General features: G+C 37.9%; 1 protein-coding gene across 5 annotated transcripts in view; it reads left to right on the plus strand.

Annotated features, from left to right (window-relative positions):
- LOC150080216 (histone-lysine N-methyltransferase 2C-like) overlaps positions 1-21183 on the plus strand; it is a 1301638-nt gene that overhangs the window by 150836 nt on the left and 1129619 nt on the right. For all 5 annotated transcript variants that reach the window (XM_090381514.1, XM_090381519.1, XM_090381517.1 and 2 more), the window contains exons 8-9: positions 12489-12598; positions 18982-19086. In XM_090381514.1, the coding sequence (XP_090237640.1) occupies positions 12489-12598; positions 18982-19086 (215 nt within the window). The remainder of the gene's footprint in view (positions 1-12488; positions 12599-18981; positions 19087-21183) is intronic.

Consider the following 21183-nt stretch of genomic DNA (forward strand, 5'->3'; position numbering starts at 1 on the left):
CAGCCTTTTGTTCCCCAAAAAATCCGAAATGAAACTAATAAAAGACCAAAACGAAAGTATGATGACAGTTGAATTTCGGCTTTACATGTGTTGGACATAAAGATGCTCCTGATGCAGAGTGCATCGTATGTAATAAATTATTAGAAAACAGTTCTTTGGCTCCCGTAAACTTGCGTTTCGTAAGTGTTCCATAAATATATTAGTGTTCCCTAAATATATTTTGAGATGAAAAGTGTTCTGTGACCAAAAAAAGTTTGGGAAACATTGGTCTATAGCAATAACTTGCTTTCTAATGCCACACTGCCTCAATTTGTATAGTAGCCTCTCATGCAGAACAGTGCCTTTCGGCACTGTTCTGCACGACGGGCTGCTATACACAGTTTATTTACTGAAATTAGGTATATGATGTAAAAATTATTTCTTGCTTCTAACTCTTTATCAACCAGAATGGTCAGTGACATCCTCATAAAAAACCCATGTTGTGATTGCTGCATGACTGCATTCCTATCAAGATGATCCTGCATCATTCCACCCTAACCACCAACTTTACTATTTTTCGTAGAACATGTCAAAGTTACTGTTCTGTAAGCTTGACTTCTGTTAAAATGCATCCCCTATGTCTGAATGGCACCATATTTTTGATAACCCTACCTCACTTAAACAGTATCCTGAAAAGAGCTTCAAGAATCTCATAAGCAACTGCAGTGAGATATATTATTGAACTTAAAAGCATGCTCATGTGTTTACATGTACATGTTTCCTGATGTTAACAGTATAGTTAATAAATCTGGGGAACCTGGTTAAGTTAACAAATGCTGGCCTAATAGGAATATCAGAAAACATGATGGCATTCTGACATACTGAAGAGTAGGAGACAGGCAGAATTACTTAACAAGTACAGGTCACTGTTGAACAAAAGCCGAGAATTAGGGTTGAATTTGAAAGTGTCTGCAATTCTGCCCAGACACGATAGGAGGGAGTATATGATGAGAGCCTTGTCGATCAATTCGGCCCTGGAAAGATTGTGCAAGGCTCAAGGGGTAGAATTTTTTTCAGCCTGGACTGTACTTGTTAACAGGAGAGATTGCTTCTACAGAGATGGGATACACTTAAATAGAAAGGGTGCAAGAATATTTGCTGATGCTATCGAGGCAGTGTTAGGTGGGTCGGAAAACTGCCAGCTTGGGGGGAGTCAAAGACCAATAGATTGACAGTAGCCACTGGCAGAGGTGAAAGAGATTCTTGCACTGCTTCTATTAGAATGAGCAGAAGCCTGAAAAACAAGATGCATGATATTTCAGAGACTGCTGGGAGCCATTGTGGTACAAGTAAACACATGGGTTGTGTTAGGGTAGCTAAGAATAGAAACAGGTGCAGGTATACTTGCGTGTACACCAATGCTAGGAGTTTAGTAAATAAATTTGATGAATTTGAGGTATTGCTCAAAACATCAAAGGCAGATATTGTTGGGATATCAGAGACGTGGTGTCACACAGATATAAGGGATGCAGAACTGCAATTTGGGGAGTACAATGTCTACAGAAAGGATAGACAGGATAGGAAGTGGGGAGGGGTTATGTTATTAGTTAAGAAACACATAAAAACCAAGGAAGTGAAGCCAGTTGACATCGCTGGACAGTGCAGTGATGAGTCAGTTTGGTGTGACATAAGCATTGGGAGATCAAAATTGAGAGTAGGAGTGTGCTATAGGCCTAATGACTCTGATGAGTATAATAAGAAACTGTACAGGGAAATAGAGTGGGCCAGTAAATCAGAGTCTTATAATGGGAGATTTTAATTTCCCAGATATTGACTGGAATTTGGGGGCTGGTCACTCACACAATAGCAAGGCTTTTGTGGATTTATTGGATGATTGTTTTCTACATCAGCATGTTCGGGAGGCAACTAGAGGGAGTAATACTCTTGATTTGATTATCAGCAGTGATTCTTCATGCATTAAGAATCTGCAGATAAATGAACCACTAGGTGGCAGTGATCACAGTGTGCTGAAGTGGGATTTACTCAAAGAGGTAACTACCATTAGGGGTAAAGGCAAGGGTTATTGCTTCTGTAAAGGCGACTACGATGGACTGAGACAGTATTTAAATTCTGTACAGTGGGACCAACTGATGATGTTACCAACAGCAAATTCAAAATGGGAAGCATTCAAAGAACTTATCTTGGAAGCTACTAGGCTTTACATACCAACTAAGAAATATTGTTCAAGGTTTAGGCCAAAATGGATGTCAGATGAACTAATGAGGCATATGGCAGAGAAGAAAAATGCATGGGATACTTACAAATTAACACATGACACAGAAGCCTATGATAGATACAACTTGATATGCAACCAAGTTACAAAGGAGGTTAGGCAGGCGAAGGCGGATTACGAGAAATCCTTGGCAAGGGATGCAAAGAAAAACAGCAAAGAGTTCTTTACTTATGTAAACTCTAGAAGGAAGGGGATGAATCAGATTGGTCCACTTGATATTGATGGGTCAACTGTTGATGATCCTGCTCAGGTAGCTAACAAACTAAATGAATATTTCACATCGACATTCACACATGAGGAGTTATTCAGCGAGGGGAATGCCAGAGGTGTATTCAACTCTAGCAGTAAGCTACAGAATCTTGAAATAACTGGGAGTAAAGTGGAGGAGAAACTGTTGAAGATAAACACAAGAAAGGCACCTGGGGTGGATGGGATCTATCCAGTTATATTAAAGGAGGCAGCAAAGGAAGTAAGCAAACCCTTAGCCATAATTATGAGAGCTTCCTTGGATCAGGGGAGGTATCCATAGACTGGAAATGTGCAAATGTGACCCCAATTCACAAAGGAGGATCAAAGGCTGACACAAGTAATTATAGACCTGTGAGCTTAACTTCTGTTCCAGGAAAATTAATGGAGGCACTGGTTAAAGAAGCACTGCAGGATCATTTAGACAAGACTTCAGTTATAGCTCGGACACAGCATGGCTTTGTTAAGGGGAAGTCTTGCCTGACCAATTTGATTGGATACTATGATGCAGTCACAAAAGAACTGGATGCAGGGAATAGCTTTGATATTATATACTTGGATCTTAGAAAGGCTTTTGACACTGTTGCACATGGAAGACTGCTACACAAATTGGAGCAGTGTGACATTGGAGGCAAATTGCTGCTATGGATAAAGGGGTGGTTGAGGGGGAGAAGACAGAGAGTGGTAATCAATGGACACTGCTCATCGTGGACTAATGTTATTAGTGGAGTCCCTCAGGGCTCAGTGTTGGGTCCATTATTGTTTTCTGTATTTATAAATGATATTGATGATGGTATATCAAGCTTAATGTCCAAGTTTGCAGACGATACAAAGGTTGGCAGGGTTGTCAAGGACACTACTGACACTATGCTGCTGCAACAGGATCTGGAAAGGTTGAGCAGTTGGGCTGAGAGGTGGCAAATGAAGTTTAACATTGACAAATGTAAAGTACTACACATGGGAAACAGCAACCCCAGAGCAACGTATCAACTCTGTGGTACTACACTGACAGTGGTAGAGAATGAAAGGGACTTGGGGGTGGTTGTGCAGGCAGATATGAAGTTCTCTGAGCAGTGCAGACGGGCTGCAAGAGTAGCTCATGGTGTATTGTCAATGATATACAGGAATTTTTCCAGCAGGGATAAGGAGGTGATTATTCCCTTGTATAAGGCAATGGTCAGGCCACACCTAGAGTACTGTATACAGGTCTGGAGGCCTCATTTCAAGAAGGATGTAGAGCTGCTGGAACGAGTACAGAGAAGGGCAACAAGATTAGTGAATGGAACAAAGGAGTGCTCTTACGAAGAAAGGCTTAAGTTTTGCAAATTACAGTGTCTGGAGATTAGGCACCAGCGAGGTGATCTGATAGAGGTGTATAAAGCCTTGAATGGTTTGAGCATGCTCAATGCTGATGGGATTCTTCCTCTAGCTCAGAATAATCACCTGAGAGGGCATAAATTCAAATTGACGAAAGACAGATGAAGGATAGATGTGCGGAAATTTGCCTTTAGCCAGCGGGTGGTTGGTTGGTGGAACAGACTTCCATCCCTTGTAGTGGAGGTTGATAGCCTAAATAAGTTTAAGGCTCAGCTGGACAGGTATTTTGAACGAACAGAGGGGTGAAGTGGTTTTTTTTTTTTTTTTTTGGCTGATGCTGCATAAGTTTGCTTTCTTGCATCAAATGCCTCTACTAATGCTAATGCTAATACTGGATACAGAATATGAGTATGGTAAATAATGTAATGTACACAGGACGGGTAGACTTGATAGAAGTGGAGGAAGGGCAACTTTGATATGATGTAAGGAAGCAAGCTTATATAGCATCAGCCAGAAAAAAAAAAAAAAAAAACTCTTCCCATTTCACCCATCCATTCACTCAAAATGTTTTTCTAGTTGTGCCTTGAACTTATTTAAGTTGATGATCTCCACTACAACAGATAGAGAAGTTTGTTCCACCGGCTGGCTGAAGGCAAATTTCCACATATGTGTTCTACAATTGTCTTTACTCAATTTCAATTTATGTCCCCTCAGGTGAGTAATCTGAGCAAGAGGAAAAATCCCATCAGCATTGAGTTTGCTCAAACCATTCAAGGCATTATACACCTTTATCAGATCACCTCGCTGGTGCCTAGTCTCGAGACACTGTAATTTGCAAAACTTAAGCCTTTCTTGGTAACAGCAACCCTTTGTTCCACTCACCAATCTCATTGCCCTTCTCGGTACACATTCCAGCAGCTCTATATCTTTAATAAAATTAGGCCTCCAGACCTGTATATGGTACTGAAGGTGTGGCCTGACCATTGCCTTATACAAGGATATCTGCTAGCAGAATTCCTGTATATCATTGACAAGACACTATGAGGTACTCTTGCAGCCTCTCTGCACTGCTCAGAAAACTTCATATCTGACTGTACAATTATTCCCAGGTGCTTTTCATTCTCCACTACTCTGAGTGTAGTGGAGAATGAAAATTGGCAATCATCACCCAGTTGATACGTTACTCTGGGGTTACTGCTACACATATGCGTACTTTACATTTATCAATGTCAAACTTGAGTTTCCACCTCTCCACCCACTGCTCAACTTTTCCAGATCCTGTTTCAGTAGCATACTATCATTACATTGTCATTTAACAATCCTGTCAACCTTCGTGTCATCTGAAAACTTAGAAATTAACCCTGATATACCTTCATCAATAACATTGATAAATACAGAAAACAACAGTGGGCCCAACACTGAATCCTGGGGGGACTCTGCTAATAACATTAGTCCACGTAGAGCAGTGTCCTTTGATTACCACTCTCTGTCTTCCCCCACTCAACCATCCTTTTATCCATTGTAGCAACTTGCCTTTAATGCATACTGCCCAAATTTGTACTGTAGTCTTCCATGTGCAACAGTATCAAAAGCTTTCCTAAAATCCAAGTATATGATATCAGAATTATTTTTTGCATCCAGTTCCTTTGACCACATCCTACAATCTAATCTAAACCTCAACCCCTGTAATTTGAATTTGAAAAAGAATTCCAGACCCCTAGTTCTGGAATTCTTTATAATAGTAAGAATTCCATCACTTTACTAACTCCTTCCAGAGCTGTAAAAATATCAGGTCATCTTTAAGGTGCCTGGGATTTAAGGTGTTGTTGAGCTCTGTAGACCAAATAATCAGAATCTTTCCTCGTACGGTAGCCATTTTTGTTAATCTCACTTTCAAGTTGGCCACCTTTGGCTCCTTACGAAAACCTCAATTTTGTTTTTTTTTTTTTTTTTTTTTTTTCAGATGAAGTCTCCATAATTGTACACAGTATTCCAAATGTGGTCTTACAGTTACCTTATACATTGAGATTACGACCACCCTATCTCTACAGGATAACATTCGATAAATCATCGATAGGACACCATGGGCTTTCCTGGCTGCCTGTTTACACTTCTCAAAAAACTTCATATCCTCCTGTATTGTAACTCCTAGATCCCTTTCCTCTTCCACTTTCTCTCCACTGTTTTTAATTACACCTCATCAAGTGTATATATTTGTGAGTTGCTATTCCCCAAGCATAAGACCTTGCATATAGCAGCATTAAAATATAGTTGCCACTTCTCTGACCATCTTTGAAGTCTGTTCAAGTCATCCTAAAGAAGTGCTGCTTGTCGCCAATTGTAACGACTCTGCCAATCTTTACATCATCTGCAAATTTCGACATCACGCCTTTTATCCCTTCATCGATGTCATTTATGAAAATGAGAAACAACAGTGGTCCTGGAACCTATCCTTGAGGGACCCTGCTCCTGATGGTACAGCAGTCTGAAGAATATCCGTTAATCACAACCCACTGCCTTCTTCCCTGCAGCTACCCAGCATTTCACCTTAGAATCTTACCAGTAATTCCAACCTGATTGAGCTTATACAGTCACCTCTCATGAGGGACTGAGTTAAATACTTTGTGCTAAAATCCAAATAAACTATGTTGAAATTGTTCCCTTAATCCAGCTCCTAAATAATTGCATCAAAATAGCCTACTCAGTTAGTTAAACATGATTTTCTTTTAACAAAGCCATGTTGTGTGTCCTTCAGAGTGCCATATCTATCTAATGGCCCTCGATTACCCTTAATCATTGCCTCTAAGATTTTTTTCTACCACTGAAGTCAGACTAACCCATCTGTAGTTACCAACTGAACTTCACTCTTAGAACCTCTTTTATCCAATCCGAAGGAATCTTCCCTGAGAATCATTAATCATTAAGGTCATAATTAACCTTAATGATTCTATACACTCCCTCGTACTCTCCCTCAAAACTACAGGGTATATGCCATCAACTTGGGGAACCTTACCAATTTAATCCATTTTCATCAACATTAAAAATTTGTTCAGTACTATATTGTCCCTCCTCAGTGAGCCTTTTAAGTTCAAAAGGATAAGATTCTGCAGCTTTTGAATCTGCACTAGCAGCTTCTCCTTGAATTTTGAAATTTTTGAATCCATACCATTTTTGGAATCGATAAAATCAACCTTTAGAAGCTACAAATTTTTGGCTGCATTTTTTCCATTCTCTTTCTGGATATCCTTGTATAAGCTTAAGGCCTTTTCTTGTATGAGCGTTACACTTACAGGGGTGTGTTATTGATAAAGGTCTTCTATCCAGGTAGCTAGTTGCGACTTTCCATAATCTCTAATACATTATTCCTTTTTCTCGTTAATTTAACCTCAGAATGCCGAATCATATTCTTTGCTCTGCTTTCGAATTGTTGCGAATTGATGTTTCTGTGATCTCAAGGGAATGTGTGATATCGATTACTCGTTCTCCACTTCTTTTACGGCATATACCGTATTTCCTCATGTATAAGACGCACCTTTTTTTGAAAAATTTGGGATCTAAAAACTGGGTGCGTCATACAGTGGTTGTAGAATTTTTTTACTTGCATCTTCCGCTTTTTCGCGCTTGTTGTCTTTGTGCTTATTGTTTTGCACTTGTTACCGGTATATTAAGTTACATTTTGCCAAGTTCTACCCAGAAATGGCTCAGAAAAGATTTTCGTACAGTGCTGAATTCAAGTTAAAAGTGATCCAGTTTGCAAAAGTGAATGGAAATTGTGCTTCTGAACGTAAGTTTGGTCCTCCTCCAACTGAGAAAACAATCCGAGACTGGCTACGGGAAGAAGAAACCCTACTGAAAACGCCATGGCAGAAGAAGGCCATTATAGGCAAGTCAGCAAAATGGCCTGATTTAGAGAGGGAATTGAAGATATGGATTGAGGAGCAAAGGGCAGTTGGAATTCCTGTGTCCACAAAGATGGTTCAGCATGAGGCAAGAAGAATTGCAGATGAAAAAGAAGTTACTGATTTCAAAGGAGGACACAATTGGCCTCGGGTTCATGAAACAGAATGGACTAAGCATGCGTACATGCACCAGACTTGCCTGAAAGTTATGAGCAGAAGGTCCTTGTATTTCATCGTTTTGTCATTCAATGTCGGAAGACACAATAGTTTGAGTTGGGACAGATTACAAATATGGACAAAGCCCCCCTTCAATTTGTGTCCCAAGTAACAGAACTGTTGATAAGAATGGGGTGAAAACTGTAACTGTGAAGACAAGTAGACATGAAAAGAGCCATTATATAGTTGTTCTAGCTTGTTGTGCCGACGGAACCAAGCTGCCTTCTATGCTGATTTTTCAAATGCAAAACAATGCCAAAAGAAGACATTCCTCGAGGAGTGATTGTCCACGTCCATGACAAGGGTTGGATGGATCAGGATGGGATGAAGATCTGGTTTGAGAAAGTTTGGAGCAGGAGACCAGGTGGGCTCTTACGCAAACCTGCCCTATTGGTGTTTGATCAGTTCAGGGCACATAAAAAAAAATACAAAGAAGATTGCTGCAGAGCAAAAAACAAAACTTTCCGTCATACCTGGAGGCTTGACATCCCAGCTCCAACCACTTGATGTCAGGATTAACAAACCCTTCAAAGCTGCCATGAGAGACGAATGGAACCAATGGATGAAGTCTTCTGGGGACAATTCGACACCAGCAGGAAGAGTGAAGAAACCAACTATAGGAGAAGTTTGTACCTGGGTGAAAAGATCCTGGGATAATATCAAGGTTGAGATCATTGTCAAGTCATTTAAGAAGTGCGGCATTTCAAATGCCATAGATGGAACTGAGGACAAGGCAATATATGAAGACAGTGATTCGTCATGAGACACAGATGAGGACAAGCTAATGGATGGGAGTTTTGTATGAATTTTACGATGACTAAAACTTGAGTTCAATAACTTTATGTAATACATTTTTTTTTCAAATTTCGGGCCCCAAAATTAAGGTGCGTATTATACATGGGGAAATACGGTAACTTCTAATTTAACATCTAAACTATAACTTTTGCATTGTCTTTTTTTTTTTTTTTTCATGATGTTTTATCCTCAATACTTCGCTTTCAACTCATGTTTAATAAAAATAAAACTAAGAATTCACTTAACGTAAAAATTATCGAAAATATCAGACACAACTACTACAAACAAATAAGAAACTGACCGTAGGTAGACGGAGTCCAGTCAACAGGACGCAAGTGCTTTAGATTTGAACACCTCTGTGACATTTTTTTAAAGCACATTTCTGGAGGTCACCACCATAAACAGTAAAAACAATTTGAAGTTTTCGTTTTATTGGGCTTTTTTTTTTTTTTTTGTACAATTTGTTGTACAGTGTAATAAACTGGGTAATAAACTCTATCTTATTGCATTTGCGATAATACTGATAGCTGGAATTTGGTGTGTTTTTACATTATTATGGGGAAATGTGTTTCCCCTTCACTGAAATCTTCAATCATGTAAAAACATTAAATAAACTTCTTAAACTTTTTACACCTCTGTATATCACTTGCACATGTCATTTTGGTTCTAATTTGTGTGTGCCCTGTGCTTTCCATAGATACTATTATATTTTTTATGTTTTTGAATTTTTTTTTTTTTGTGTTATTTGTAACCTCATAACTGGAGACTCGGATAATGAATACTCTGATATTGGAGACCCCCTTATACATACACTTGAGATTGTAAAGAGTGTAAATGTCTTTGAAACACAGCATCAATTATAGTTCCATGATTAGTAGTCGATACAGATCTAGAAATATTTACCATTAGTTCAAACTTTAATATTTTTCTAAGAAATCAGTCAAAAGTTTGGATTGTGTATCTGCAAAATTAACATTGAAATCTCCACTAAGTATTGTTGGTATGTTGTTGCATTTCTTGTGAGAAAATTGTAGCAATGCAGCTCCTCCTTCAATCGTGCAAGGAAGTAAAACAAAATGGCTGAATTCAGTGATGTGTACAATCTTTTGGTTAGGTGAAATGTAAATGACTACTGACAGTATCGCTTGACCATCAGGAAGAAGGCATTCAGCTGCACAAATGTTTCCAACAGGTCTGACACTCACGTATTTGCCAACAGTTTGTCGATAAATCACTTCCATACGAGAAGTAACAACATGAGTATGATTTTCTCTCTTATGATAAACTACTACCCCACCAGCTTGTTGATCTTCTCGTTTGAATTGAATGACACACTCGAAGTTAGGTATTCTTGCTTCTTCGTTATTTAGCCAAGTTTCAGAAAGTAGAAGTAAATTGGATTGTTGTGTGACATCCGTGAGATTGTCGCTGTGAGCACATAAACTTTGACAATTTAATGTTAGAATGGAAAGATCTTGTTGTTTACTGATGAACTCGTATAAAGTATCTTGCATGGTAAATAGAGGATTATTCAACAACCTGGTCATTTCAGCTTGAAGTGCAAGAGTGGGTGTAGCATTTCTCAGTCCATGATAAAATTTCTTTTTTCCAATTTCAGCAATAATGTAAAGATCATTGATATCGGTAACTCGAGATAATGCAACATAAACTAGTTGTTGTTCTTGACATTTCTCGTATTCATAAACTAAGGAATTGAAAGTACCTCCCTGAGATTTATAGATGGTAATAGCACAAGCCGGTATTAGTGGAAAATGATTCTGTTTAGCTGAGATCGTTCTGTTGTTATTCAACGAAACACTCGTACTTGTTCTTGTGATCAGTACAGCTTCTAAATTGATTTCTCTGGCCATAGCAAACCGGCGAGCCTTTGTTCTAGCAGGTCCCTTGGTGTCGGAGCTAGGTGTTATACTCTGGCTAGCTGATTCAGGAATCAATTGAAAATCCTCAGGTAATTCATTTGAACTCAAATCTTCTGGATCGAAATCTTTAAGAAATTCTTGAATGTAATTTTGTATTGTTGATGGTCCAGCTTGATGAGAAGTCTATATAGAAGGTTGTTGTTGATCAAATACTTGAGAAGCAGATTTTATTAAACTCTGCAGTTTTTTTCATTCTCTATGTTTCAACTCATTCTTACTTGTCAACATGGGAAGCTTCTTCGGTGGCTTTGTAGCTTTTATTCTTGCATAATTCTCTTGATTTACTTCAGCTGGAGTTTTAGCCATCATGAAAATACTTTTATAGGTATTTTTACAATTCAACAGTTAGCGAAATCCATTTGTAGACTAGTATAACTTCATAACCAAAAACTACTGCAAGAAGTTATTTGTTGAAGTGATTGTTTTATTGTTGTGTTCTTGAACCAAAGCCATTTAAATTAAGCAATGAAATGGTCTTGTGTGAAAGAATATTCTTTAATAAAATCTGCAGCTTTTATTAAAGTCTGCATTTTTTTTTGTTTTCCATGTTTTTGAACTCGTTTTTTGGTAATTTTGTCCTTTTCGTCACAAGAGGCTTCTTTAGTGGCTTCGAAATGCATAATATTACTACCTGCTGCTTACTCTACCCAATAAACGTTAGTGACTGAGTTAGCGTCCTTTAGAAAGTAATGTCATTTCCGTATCTTAGTACGAACTTATTCTACTGAATCAACTACTTACCCTACTGAATCAACGTTAGTGCCATTTAGGAAGTGACGTAATTTGCATCATTTAAAATCTAAACGGTTAACTTTCTTTGTTACCAATCAATTGCGTCATTTCTGCTACAAGAAAATTTTGTTACTAATCAGTTGTCATTTCTGTTACAAGAAAATTTCATTACCAATTGATTTTACTTTAGTGCTGCCATGTTTTGAGATCAATAAATACATCTTTATTCCCATCACAGCAAGTTGCCAGTGGTTTACAAAGTAAATGGATGTTAGAAAGAAAAAAAAAATGTTACATATAAAAACAAATAGTACATATGCAAAACAAAGAAAAACAAAAACAGACAATAAAACATCTTGTAATGACAGGAAGGTACAATATAATGAATTTGTGCAAAGGGGAAGACTTCATGGAGGACTGTGACAGACGTAAGTAGTCCATACACAGCTGTAGGTGCTGAAGCCAGATGCATAGCGGCAAGTATTGAATGGCTCAGTCCACATAGTTATGATGACGAGTAAGCTGGGGAGCTTGTGGTTAGAAGCACTGATGTCTATAAGCTGCATTGGTGGTAAATCGATGGTGGTCAGCATAGTCTTTGGATTCTGTCAAGCATCTGATTTGGTAGGGAACGATCTGATAAGGTAAACCTTTTGGAATGCACAGATAAAGTTGGTGTTGATTTTAGATGTACAAGGCGGAAAGGATATGTCATGAATATATGTCCCATGTATTGGGTTTCGATATAATGCTGGTGACCATTTTTGCAGTGAAAACAAGTCTTCTGTCATCAACCAGGTTTGGTAGCCTACTTAGACACAGTTCTTGTGTCATTGCTGTTGTCCATTGGAAGGATGGGGGAGAGTTTAATTTGTGGGTGGCCCATTTTAACAACCATCTCAAACTTATTCCATTCTTGCAACTGATTTCAAAGTACGAGTAGAAGGTTTTTCTTACTTATTGTGAAATATTACTTTTAGAATTATTCCAATAACAATAAAGTAATAATAATTAATAGTGTATTTAACTGTCTAGATTTGTATTCTCATTAATTGTTAATATTTATACCAGGTCATACTTATGCACATCACTGTTGTGCAGCTTGGTCAGAAGGAGTATGTCAGACTCAAGAATACGTTCTCATGAATGTAGATAAAGCTGTTGCATTAGGAATGTCTCAAGTGAGTATAGTTATTATATATGCATTTATTAAACTCTCAATGAATGATGGATCTCATTAACTGTTAATCAATGATTAAAATTCTGAATTTTTTTATACCTTCCTAAATATTGCAGTAGTTTTTGAAGCTGTTCTTTTATGGGTATGGAAATTGCAGGAAGACTTTTTTGGGTGATCTCGCCACTATCTTTGCAGATGTTTGGTGTTTTGCTTGAAAAGTGGCATGGTACTGCACAAATGTCAGTACTCTGTTTGTTTATAGTTTCAGGTTACTTCTTTTCCTTCTCCCATTAGTTCAATAAATATCTGTCCTTACCCTAGTCTTTTTTTGAAAGATTTTATTATTGTTGTCACATAGTAAAAACGAGAGCATAAACCTACATTGCTTCTTTGGAGACAACGCATGAATCAAATTGCGTGTACTGTGAAGTGCACCAGATAAGAAATAAATTTTGAAAATACCTGAAAATAGAAGTAACTAATAATATCAAATAAACATATGTTTAAATTTAATAATGTTTATATACATAACAAATTGAAATATATATGCACGTTTGAAATTTCGTGCACTTAACTTTTCTTTTCAACTGCAAAGTGGAAGAGATTTAGAGACTGATGTTTCTTTTTTATGTCTAAAATGTTTTTTGATAATTTTGTGCAGAATTAATATTTTATTTTTTTGAAAATAAAAAGTTTTAAACTTATAAAGGTACATATATAGTAAGTATTGCAGCTCATTAAAAAAAGATGAAGTATTGGTTGTTCAAGCAGAATTCGTAAAATCCCAAAACATTTTCTAGAATTTTTAATTTAATAAAAAATTAAATAATAAAAAAATTATTTAATAAAACTTTTTTTATTTAATATAAATTTTTTTTTTCTTTACTCAGAGCAGAACATGAACAGACATTGCCTTCATAACGAGTTGCTCTACTATTCAACTGCTTTCAAATTAATGGATGGCCTTGCTGAAAAGTTAACCGCTCATTTATTAAATAAATAAAGACATTCTAAATGCAAGTAAAACTTGAAGTACTATTGAAGGCATAAATGCAAAGGTCAAAGGTCTTAGCATAAATGCAAAGGTCATCATGCTCACAGCATAAAAAACTTTGCCTTCACAATGAGTTACACTGGTATTGCACTACTTTTAAATAAATGATATCTCCAAAAGGTTAATCTCCCATTTATTAAATAACTACATTACAGTAAAACAAGTAAAACTCAAACTGTGAACAAATGTATAATTACAAGCTTTGTAGCATTAATGCAATGTTCTTTATGTTCACAGCATAACAAACTTTACCTTCACAATGGCTTGCATTGGTATAATAGAACACAGACAGTGGCACTAGCCAAGACAGGTTCTCATGCACAATTATGCTGGGAAGGCTGTAAAAATAATTTCAAAAACCATACCAAGTAAAAATTTGCATTTGGGAAGGCTTAGAAAATATAGATTTTTATATTCAACCATCAGTTAATGTTGGCTTGTTACTTCCGAGAGCACCACCACTGCAGGTTAAGGTATTGTGTTTCATTTATCAGAATTAAAGTTTACTTAGGGTATTGCTTTTTAATTTTTTTTTTTTAGCTGGGTTCCCTCTTCATGCCGTTTGAGAGTGGCCAAAAGTATGGCCACTCTCAAACAGTATGAAGAGGGAACCCAGCTTGTCCCAACTATGGATCCTCCGATCACAGCCAAAGTGATTGTTCGGCGAAAGAAATGACCTGTCCCAACTGCAAAAGGTAACCATCCTGCTTACTCTAAGACATGTGAGAGGTGGAAAATGGAGAAAAAAATTGTGAAATATAAAGTTGAAAACAAAGTTAGTTGTCAGGAAGCAAGAAAATTAATTGCACCCAGTATACCTAACCGTACCTTTGCCAATATCGCAAATAAATATCAAACAATAGCCACTCAAACTGATGTTACCGTTCCATCTAACATATCAATCTCCGACTGGGCTCAAGCTGTCCTCTCTCAGCAACAGTCCAGTGCCCTGAAGCACTCAGATCAAGCAAGTAATATGCCTCTTATGATACCAGTAAAATCTTCTCCTCCGCCAGTGATTGCTACTACTTCAAATAATCCTAGTTCGACTTCAAAAAAGATTATTCAGGACACATCGATGGATGCAGAGTACTCATCCAAACAGGAAGATCTGATTCTGGAAATATTTGTAGAAGAAGATATGGACACTGGTTGCCCTTCCTTTCCAAAAAGAAAGAAAACAAGCCAGAATGCCATAAGACAGCAATGTCAGGTACAGCTTCTTCTAAATTCAAATAATGCCTTTTATTTTAAAGTGGAATTGTAGAGGCTTTCATGGCAACATTGACGACATTCAGTACTTAATTAGTGTTACTCTCCATTGGGTTTCTGTCTGCAGGAAACCTATTTAACTCCTAAAATTTCTGTTTCCATAAAAAAACTACTCAATCTATCAAAGAGATTGAATACATCCTGGTGGTGTAGCTATTTTGATTAACTCAAAGATCCTTGCTATCATTCTCCGAACCCAAATTGAAGCCATTGCTGTGCATCTGATCACTCCGATTGTGTTTACACTAGTCTCAGTCTATCTCCCACCAAATTATACCTACTCTTATAATGATCTTGAAGAACTTTTAATACAGCTACCAACCCTTGTCTGCCTGCTAGGGCATTTCAGTGGCCACCATCCTTTATGTGGAATCTCTAAATTAAATAGAAAAGACCGACTGATTGAAACTCTACTAGAGAAACAAAACCTCACCATTCTGAATAGTGGTGCACACAGCCATATATATTTACCTACTGGACAGACTTCTGCAATTGACCTCTCAGTTTGTTCCCCGATACTGTTTCCAGTCATTCTGTGGTCTGCTCTGGATGATCCCATGGGCAGTGACCATTTTCCAATTGTTTGTAACCTGCTCACTACACAACCACCATTAGACCAACCCTGCAGAAAATGGAAATTTTCTAAAGCCAATTGGGCCAAATTTCAGTCAGCAATCACTCCGGACAAAAAAACTATTCAACTACAGCCTATAGATAAAGTAACTGATTATATCATATCCCGTCTTTTAGTTATAGCTAAATACTCAATTCCATTATGAAATCCCCCAACCTGATGGCACTTCAACTACTGATGGAATGAAGAGTGCATGAAAGCAAAGAAGGAAAAAAAATAAAGCATTCAATTTATTCTGTTGATCTCCAACCACAGCTAATCTAATTAGCTACAAGAAGCTAAGGGCAAAAGCACGGTTCATCCAAAGGCAAGCCAAGAAAGATTCTTAGACTCAGTTTGCATGTACTATCAATAGAAATACCAACTCCAGATTAATATGGAAGAAAATTAGGCAGCTTTCTGGGAAGTTTCCAATCATCCCTTCCCCAATTCTTTTCTGCAATGGGCAAGAACTCTCTGCTCCTCTAGATATGGCGAATACCTTAGGCAACACCTTTGCCCAAGTCTCAGCTGCACCAAACTATACCCAATTTCCACAAAATTAAGACTGCCACTGAACAGAGACCCATCAACTTTAGAAACTCACTATCACTTCCGTATAATCAGCCTCTTCAATATTGTGAACTTTTACAGGCCATCAGAACAACGCGAAACAGTGCCGCTGGGCCAGATGGCATATATTATGTCATGCTGCAGCATCTCGATGACAAAAACTTACAACTGCTACTAGTCTTCTTTAACCGGATCTTCCTGGAAAATATTTATCCAACTTCTTGGCACCATTCTACAGTTTTGGCCTTTTTGAAACCTGGAAAAGATCCCTCCAGTCCTAATAGTTACAGGCCAATTTCTCTGTCAAGTTGCCTTGGTAAATAAAATTCTTGAAAAAATAATCCACAGTCGACTCACTTGGATCATTGAAACTCAACATCTACTAAGTAATTGTCAACATGGCTTTCTCAAAAACAGGTCCTCCTTAGATCTGATGTTTAAGGCTGAATCTGAAATTCGCATTTCCTTTGTGAAAAACGAACTTGTTATGGTCTCCAATCGATATAGAGAAGGCATTTGATACTACCTGGTGGTATAGCATTCTCAGCGATCTTCATAATCTTGATCTACGAGGCACCCTGCCTATATTTATTAGAAACTTCCTCCAGAGCTGCTCTTTCCAGGTTCAATACCAAAACTTCTTTTTTTCTATATTCCTGTATGAAGGAGGAGTACCACAGGGGTTGGTATTGAGCACAACCCTATTTGCCCTTAGAATTGATTCCATTACAAAAGAACTCCCAAATACTGTGGAGGCCTATCTTTATGCTGACTATCTCTTTCTCTCTATTTCTTGCCATTCACAGAATGCGAGATCTATTGAGCAGCAATTGCAGATGTCCCTCAATAAAGTACAAAAGTGGGCTGAGTTCAGTGGATATCGTCTTTCCCATCAGAAAACAGTTGCGATCCACTTTTGCAATCAACGTAAATTGCATATAGATCCTGAACTTTGGATATCAAATTCCACCATTTCGATTGCCAACAATATCAGATTTTGGGATTGATCCTTGACAGCAAGTTGAACTTCTTTGAGCACATTAAAGTAATACGTACTACCTGTCTGAAAAAGCTGAACATGCTAAGAGCTTTATCTGCCCTTTCTTGGGGAGCAGATCTTACAACTTTGCTACTTATATAGAGCACTGATTAGATCCTGTTTGGATTATGGTGCCCCAGTTTATGATTCTGCCCGAAAGAGTGTATTACACTGGCTCAATCCTGTACAACACAATGCACTGTGGATTGCTCTTGGTGCTTATAGGACATCTCCAACCTATAGTAGTCTATATATTGAAGCCCATGAGCCCCCTCTGTACCTCCACAGAAAAATGTTACTACTTAAATATGCAGTCAAAATACAAAATTGTTCTCTGCCCCATTTCAGCCATACTCTTTAACCCACCATTTCACAATCTCTATAGAACCAAATAAAATACGACCAGCAGGCCTATGGTTCCTTGAAATAGCACAAAATGTTCCTCTCTGCAGCAGGCAGCAGATAAAGAATTATTCTCACCCACTTTAGACTCCTTTTCCTCAACCGACCTGTGATACTTAATTTTCTCCAATGGGGAAAAAATCATCTACCGACTCTGAATGTGCAACAACTCCATGCTAGCCATATTCAAAACTATTTTGACTTCTTACCGATATATACCAATGGTTCCAAATCTCATTCAACTGTTGGAGCAGCAGCAATGTTTTTCTCCGCTATCATATCAGCTTCTCTTCCACCCAAGTACAGCAACTTTTCAGTGGAACTATTTGCAATACAATTAGCTCTAGAAAATTTGATTCTTCACCCATCTGCAAAATATTTAGTGTACACCGACTCTCTCAGTTCAGTTAGAGCAATGTAGAATCCCTCTCATAAGGATCACCCTGTTTTAAATCAATTCAGGAATTTGCTGTTTAAAATTGAAGATTGTCAACAACTAGTGAACTTTTTCTGGATTCCAGCACATTCAGGCATTAAAGGAAATGAACTGGCTATTTCTGCTAAAAATCCATCAACTTTAGATTTAACCTCTGTCTTTATTCTAGCCTCTGATTATAATATCATAATTCAAACAGCATACCATGCTCAGTGGGCAGAGATATGGCATAACCAATCAAATAATAAACTTTTCCAGTTGAAACAGAACCCAACATTTTTGGCACTCAGGCATTCAGACAGTTTGGCGAGAAGAAGTGGTACTTGCACGTATTAGAATAGGGCATACTCATTTGACTCTCCTCTATCTACTCACAGGCGATGATCCTCCTCAGTGTCCACATCCTGCTGTTATGAACATCTAACAGTCAAACATATTTTGATTGACTGTTCACATTATGAACAACGTTGAATTTCAATATTTCATTCTCTGGCTAATCTCCAAGAACCGATAACATTAACTCATATCATTGGTGAGGAGGCAAATATTAATGAACTTTTCTGTTATTTGAAACAAATAGGAATGTAAAAAAAGACTATGATTAGTTTCTGAGCTGAAATAAAATTGAACTGGCTTCATATTAATTATTTTTTTAATATTTCTATGAAAAGGTGCACTATAGCCACAGCAGCTTGTGCACTAGCAAACACACATACACACGCACAACACACACACACACACACACTGCAGTATTCAATTTACCTTGTAAGATTTACTGCAGTGTTAATTGTCTTCACACTATTTCATATTATTCAAAAATTTAATATTCCATTATGATGTCATGACATAAAAAATAAGGAATTTTTAGTTTATATGGATAAGCTTTTAAATTTCATATGTATCATGCTTTTGGCAGCAGAAGTGTGGTTACTGTTTTTTTATTTTTTAAATTCCATTGGATTTCATTGTATAAAAATTTGTTTATTAAATTGCAGAGATGTTCCATTTGCAAAAGGTATGGGGCTACTGTATGGTGTCAAGCTCCAAAGTGCAGTAGTGTGTATCACTATCCCTGTGCCACAAGTTGCGGTACATTACAGGTAAGAGCTTTTTTTTTAATGCAGTTATTTAACCATCCTTTAGGCTAAGTTTTAATCTCTTATGTAAAAAAGAACTTACTTACCTACTTAACATATTTTAATATGTTCAGTAGGTAAGTATGAGTAAATGAAAGCCTTGTCAAACAATTCGGCCCTGGAGAGATTGTGCATGGCTTAAGGGGTAGAATTTTTTTCAGCCTGGTCTGTGTGTGTTGACAGGAGAGACTGCTTTTACAGGGATGGAGTACACTTAAATAGAAAGGGTGCAAGAATATTTGCTGATGCTATCGAGGCAGTGTTAGGTGGGTTGGAAAACTGCTAGCTTGGGGGATACACAGAATAAAAGGTTAACAGTGGCCGCAGGTAGAGGCAAAAGTGATTCTTGCACTGCTTTGATTAGAATGAGCAGCAGCAGCTTGGAAAGCAAGGTGGAGATTTCCAGGACTGTTTGGGAGTCATAGTGGAACAAGTGAATACGTGGGCTGTGTTAGGGTAAACAAGAGTAGGAACAGGTGTGTGTATACTTGCATGTACACCAATTCTAGGAGTATAGTTAATAAATTTTATGAGTTTGAAGTGCTAGTCAAGACATCAAAGGCAGATATTGTTGGGATATCAGAGACGTCAGACATAAGCAGACCAGAATTGGAATTTGGGGAGTTCAATGTGTACAGAAAGGATAGCCAGGGCAGGAAGGGAGGAAAGTTATGCTGTTAGTTAAGAAACACATAAAATCTAAGGAAGTGCACCCAATTGATGTTGTTGGACAATGCAATGCAATGTTGAGTCTGTTTGTTGTAACATAAGCACTGGGAAAGGAACAATGAGAGTAGGTGTGTGTTATAGGCCTAATGAATCTGATGAGTATAATGAACAATTGTGCAGAGAAATAGAGTAGGCCAATAAATCAGAATGTCTTATAATGGGGGATTTTAACTTTCCAGATATTGCTGGAACTTGTGGCTTGATCACTGGTACACTAGCAAGAATTTTGTGGATTTATTAGATGACTGTTTTCTACAGCAACATGTTCGAGAGGCAACCAGAGGGAATAATACTCTTGATATGATTATCAGCAGTGATTATTCATGCATTGAGAATTTGCACATAAAGGAACCACTGGGTGACCGTGATCACAATGTACTGATGTGGGAATTACTTAAAGTTGTAACTACCATAAAGACTAAAGAGAACGACTTTTGCTTTCGTAAAGGTGACTACAGGAGTCTCAGACAGTTTTTAAATTCTGTACAGTGGAATCAACTGATGATGTTAACAACATTGAGTTGTTGAATTCTAAATGGGAAGCCTTCAGGGACTTAATTTTGGAGGCTACTAGGCTTTTCATTCCAAATAAGAAATACTGATCAAGGTTTAGGCCTAAATGGATGTCAGATGAATTAATGAGGCTCGTGGCAGAGAAGAAGAATGTATGGGATACATATAAAGTATCAGGTGACACAGTAGCCTATGGCAGGTATAAACTAGTCTCTAATGAAGTCACAAAGGAGGTTAGGCAGGCGAAGGCAGATTACGAGAAATCTTTGGCAAAGGATGCAAAGAAAAACAGCAAAGAGTTCTTTACTTATGTAAACTCTAGAAGGAAAGGTATGAATCAGATTGAACCACTTAACATAGATGGGTTGACAATTGATGATCATGCTCAGCTAGCTGATAAACTGAATGAGTATTTTGCTAACTGGGAGCTAAGTGATTTCGAATAACTGAGAGCAAAGTGGAGGTTATTGTTATTTGGTTTTTAGTAGCATTAGCAACTAAGGCCATATTGCTCCGGGGATATGCGGTGGTCATACCCTGACCTTTCCCGCATCCTCTGTATTTGGTGCTCACAGGCTCGAACCCCGGTCTAATCAAGCGTGTGCTACACACTGCTGCTCCTGCCCACCTAGCTATGGAGGCGCCTGCAAAGTGGAGGAGAAATTGTTGAAGTTAAACATAAGGAAGGCACCTGGGATGGACGGGATCTATCCAGTTATATTAAAGGAGGCAGCAAAGGAAGTAAGCAAACCCTTAGCCATAATTATGAGAGCTTCCTTGGACTCGGGGGAGGTCCCCATGGACTGGAGGTGTGTAAAT

Source organism: Mastigoproctus giganteus, chromosome 9, assembly GCF_048544385.1.
Source record: "Mastigoproctus giganteus isolate SK-2022 chromosome 9, ASM4854438v1, whole genome shotgun sequence".
NCBI classification, from domain to species: domain Eukaryota; kingdom Metazoa; phylum Arthropoda; class Arachnida; order Uropygi; family Thelyphonidae; genus Mastigoproctus; species Mastigoproctus giganteus.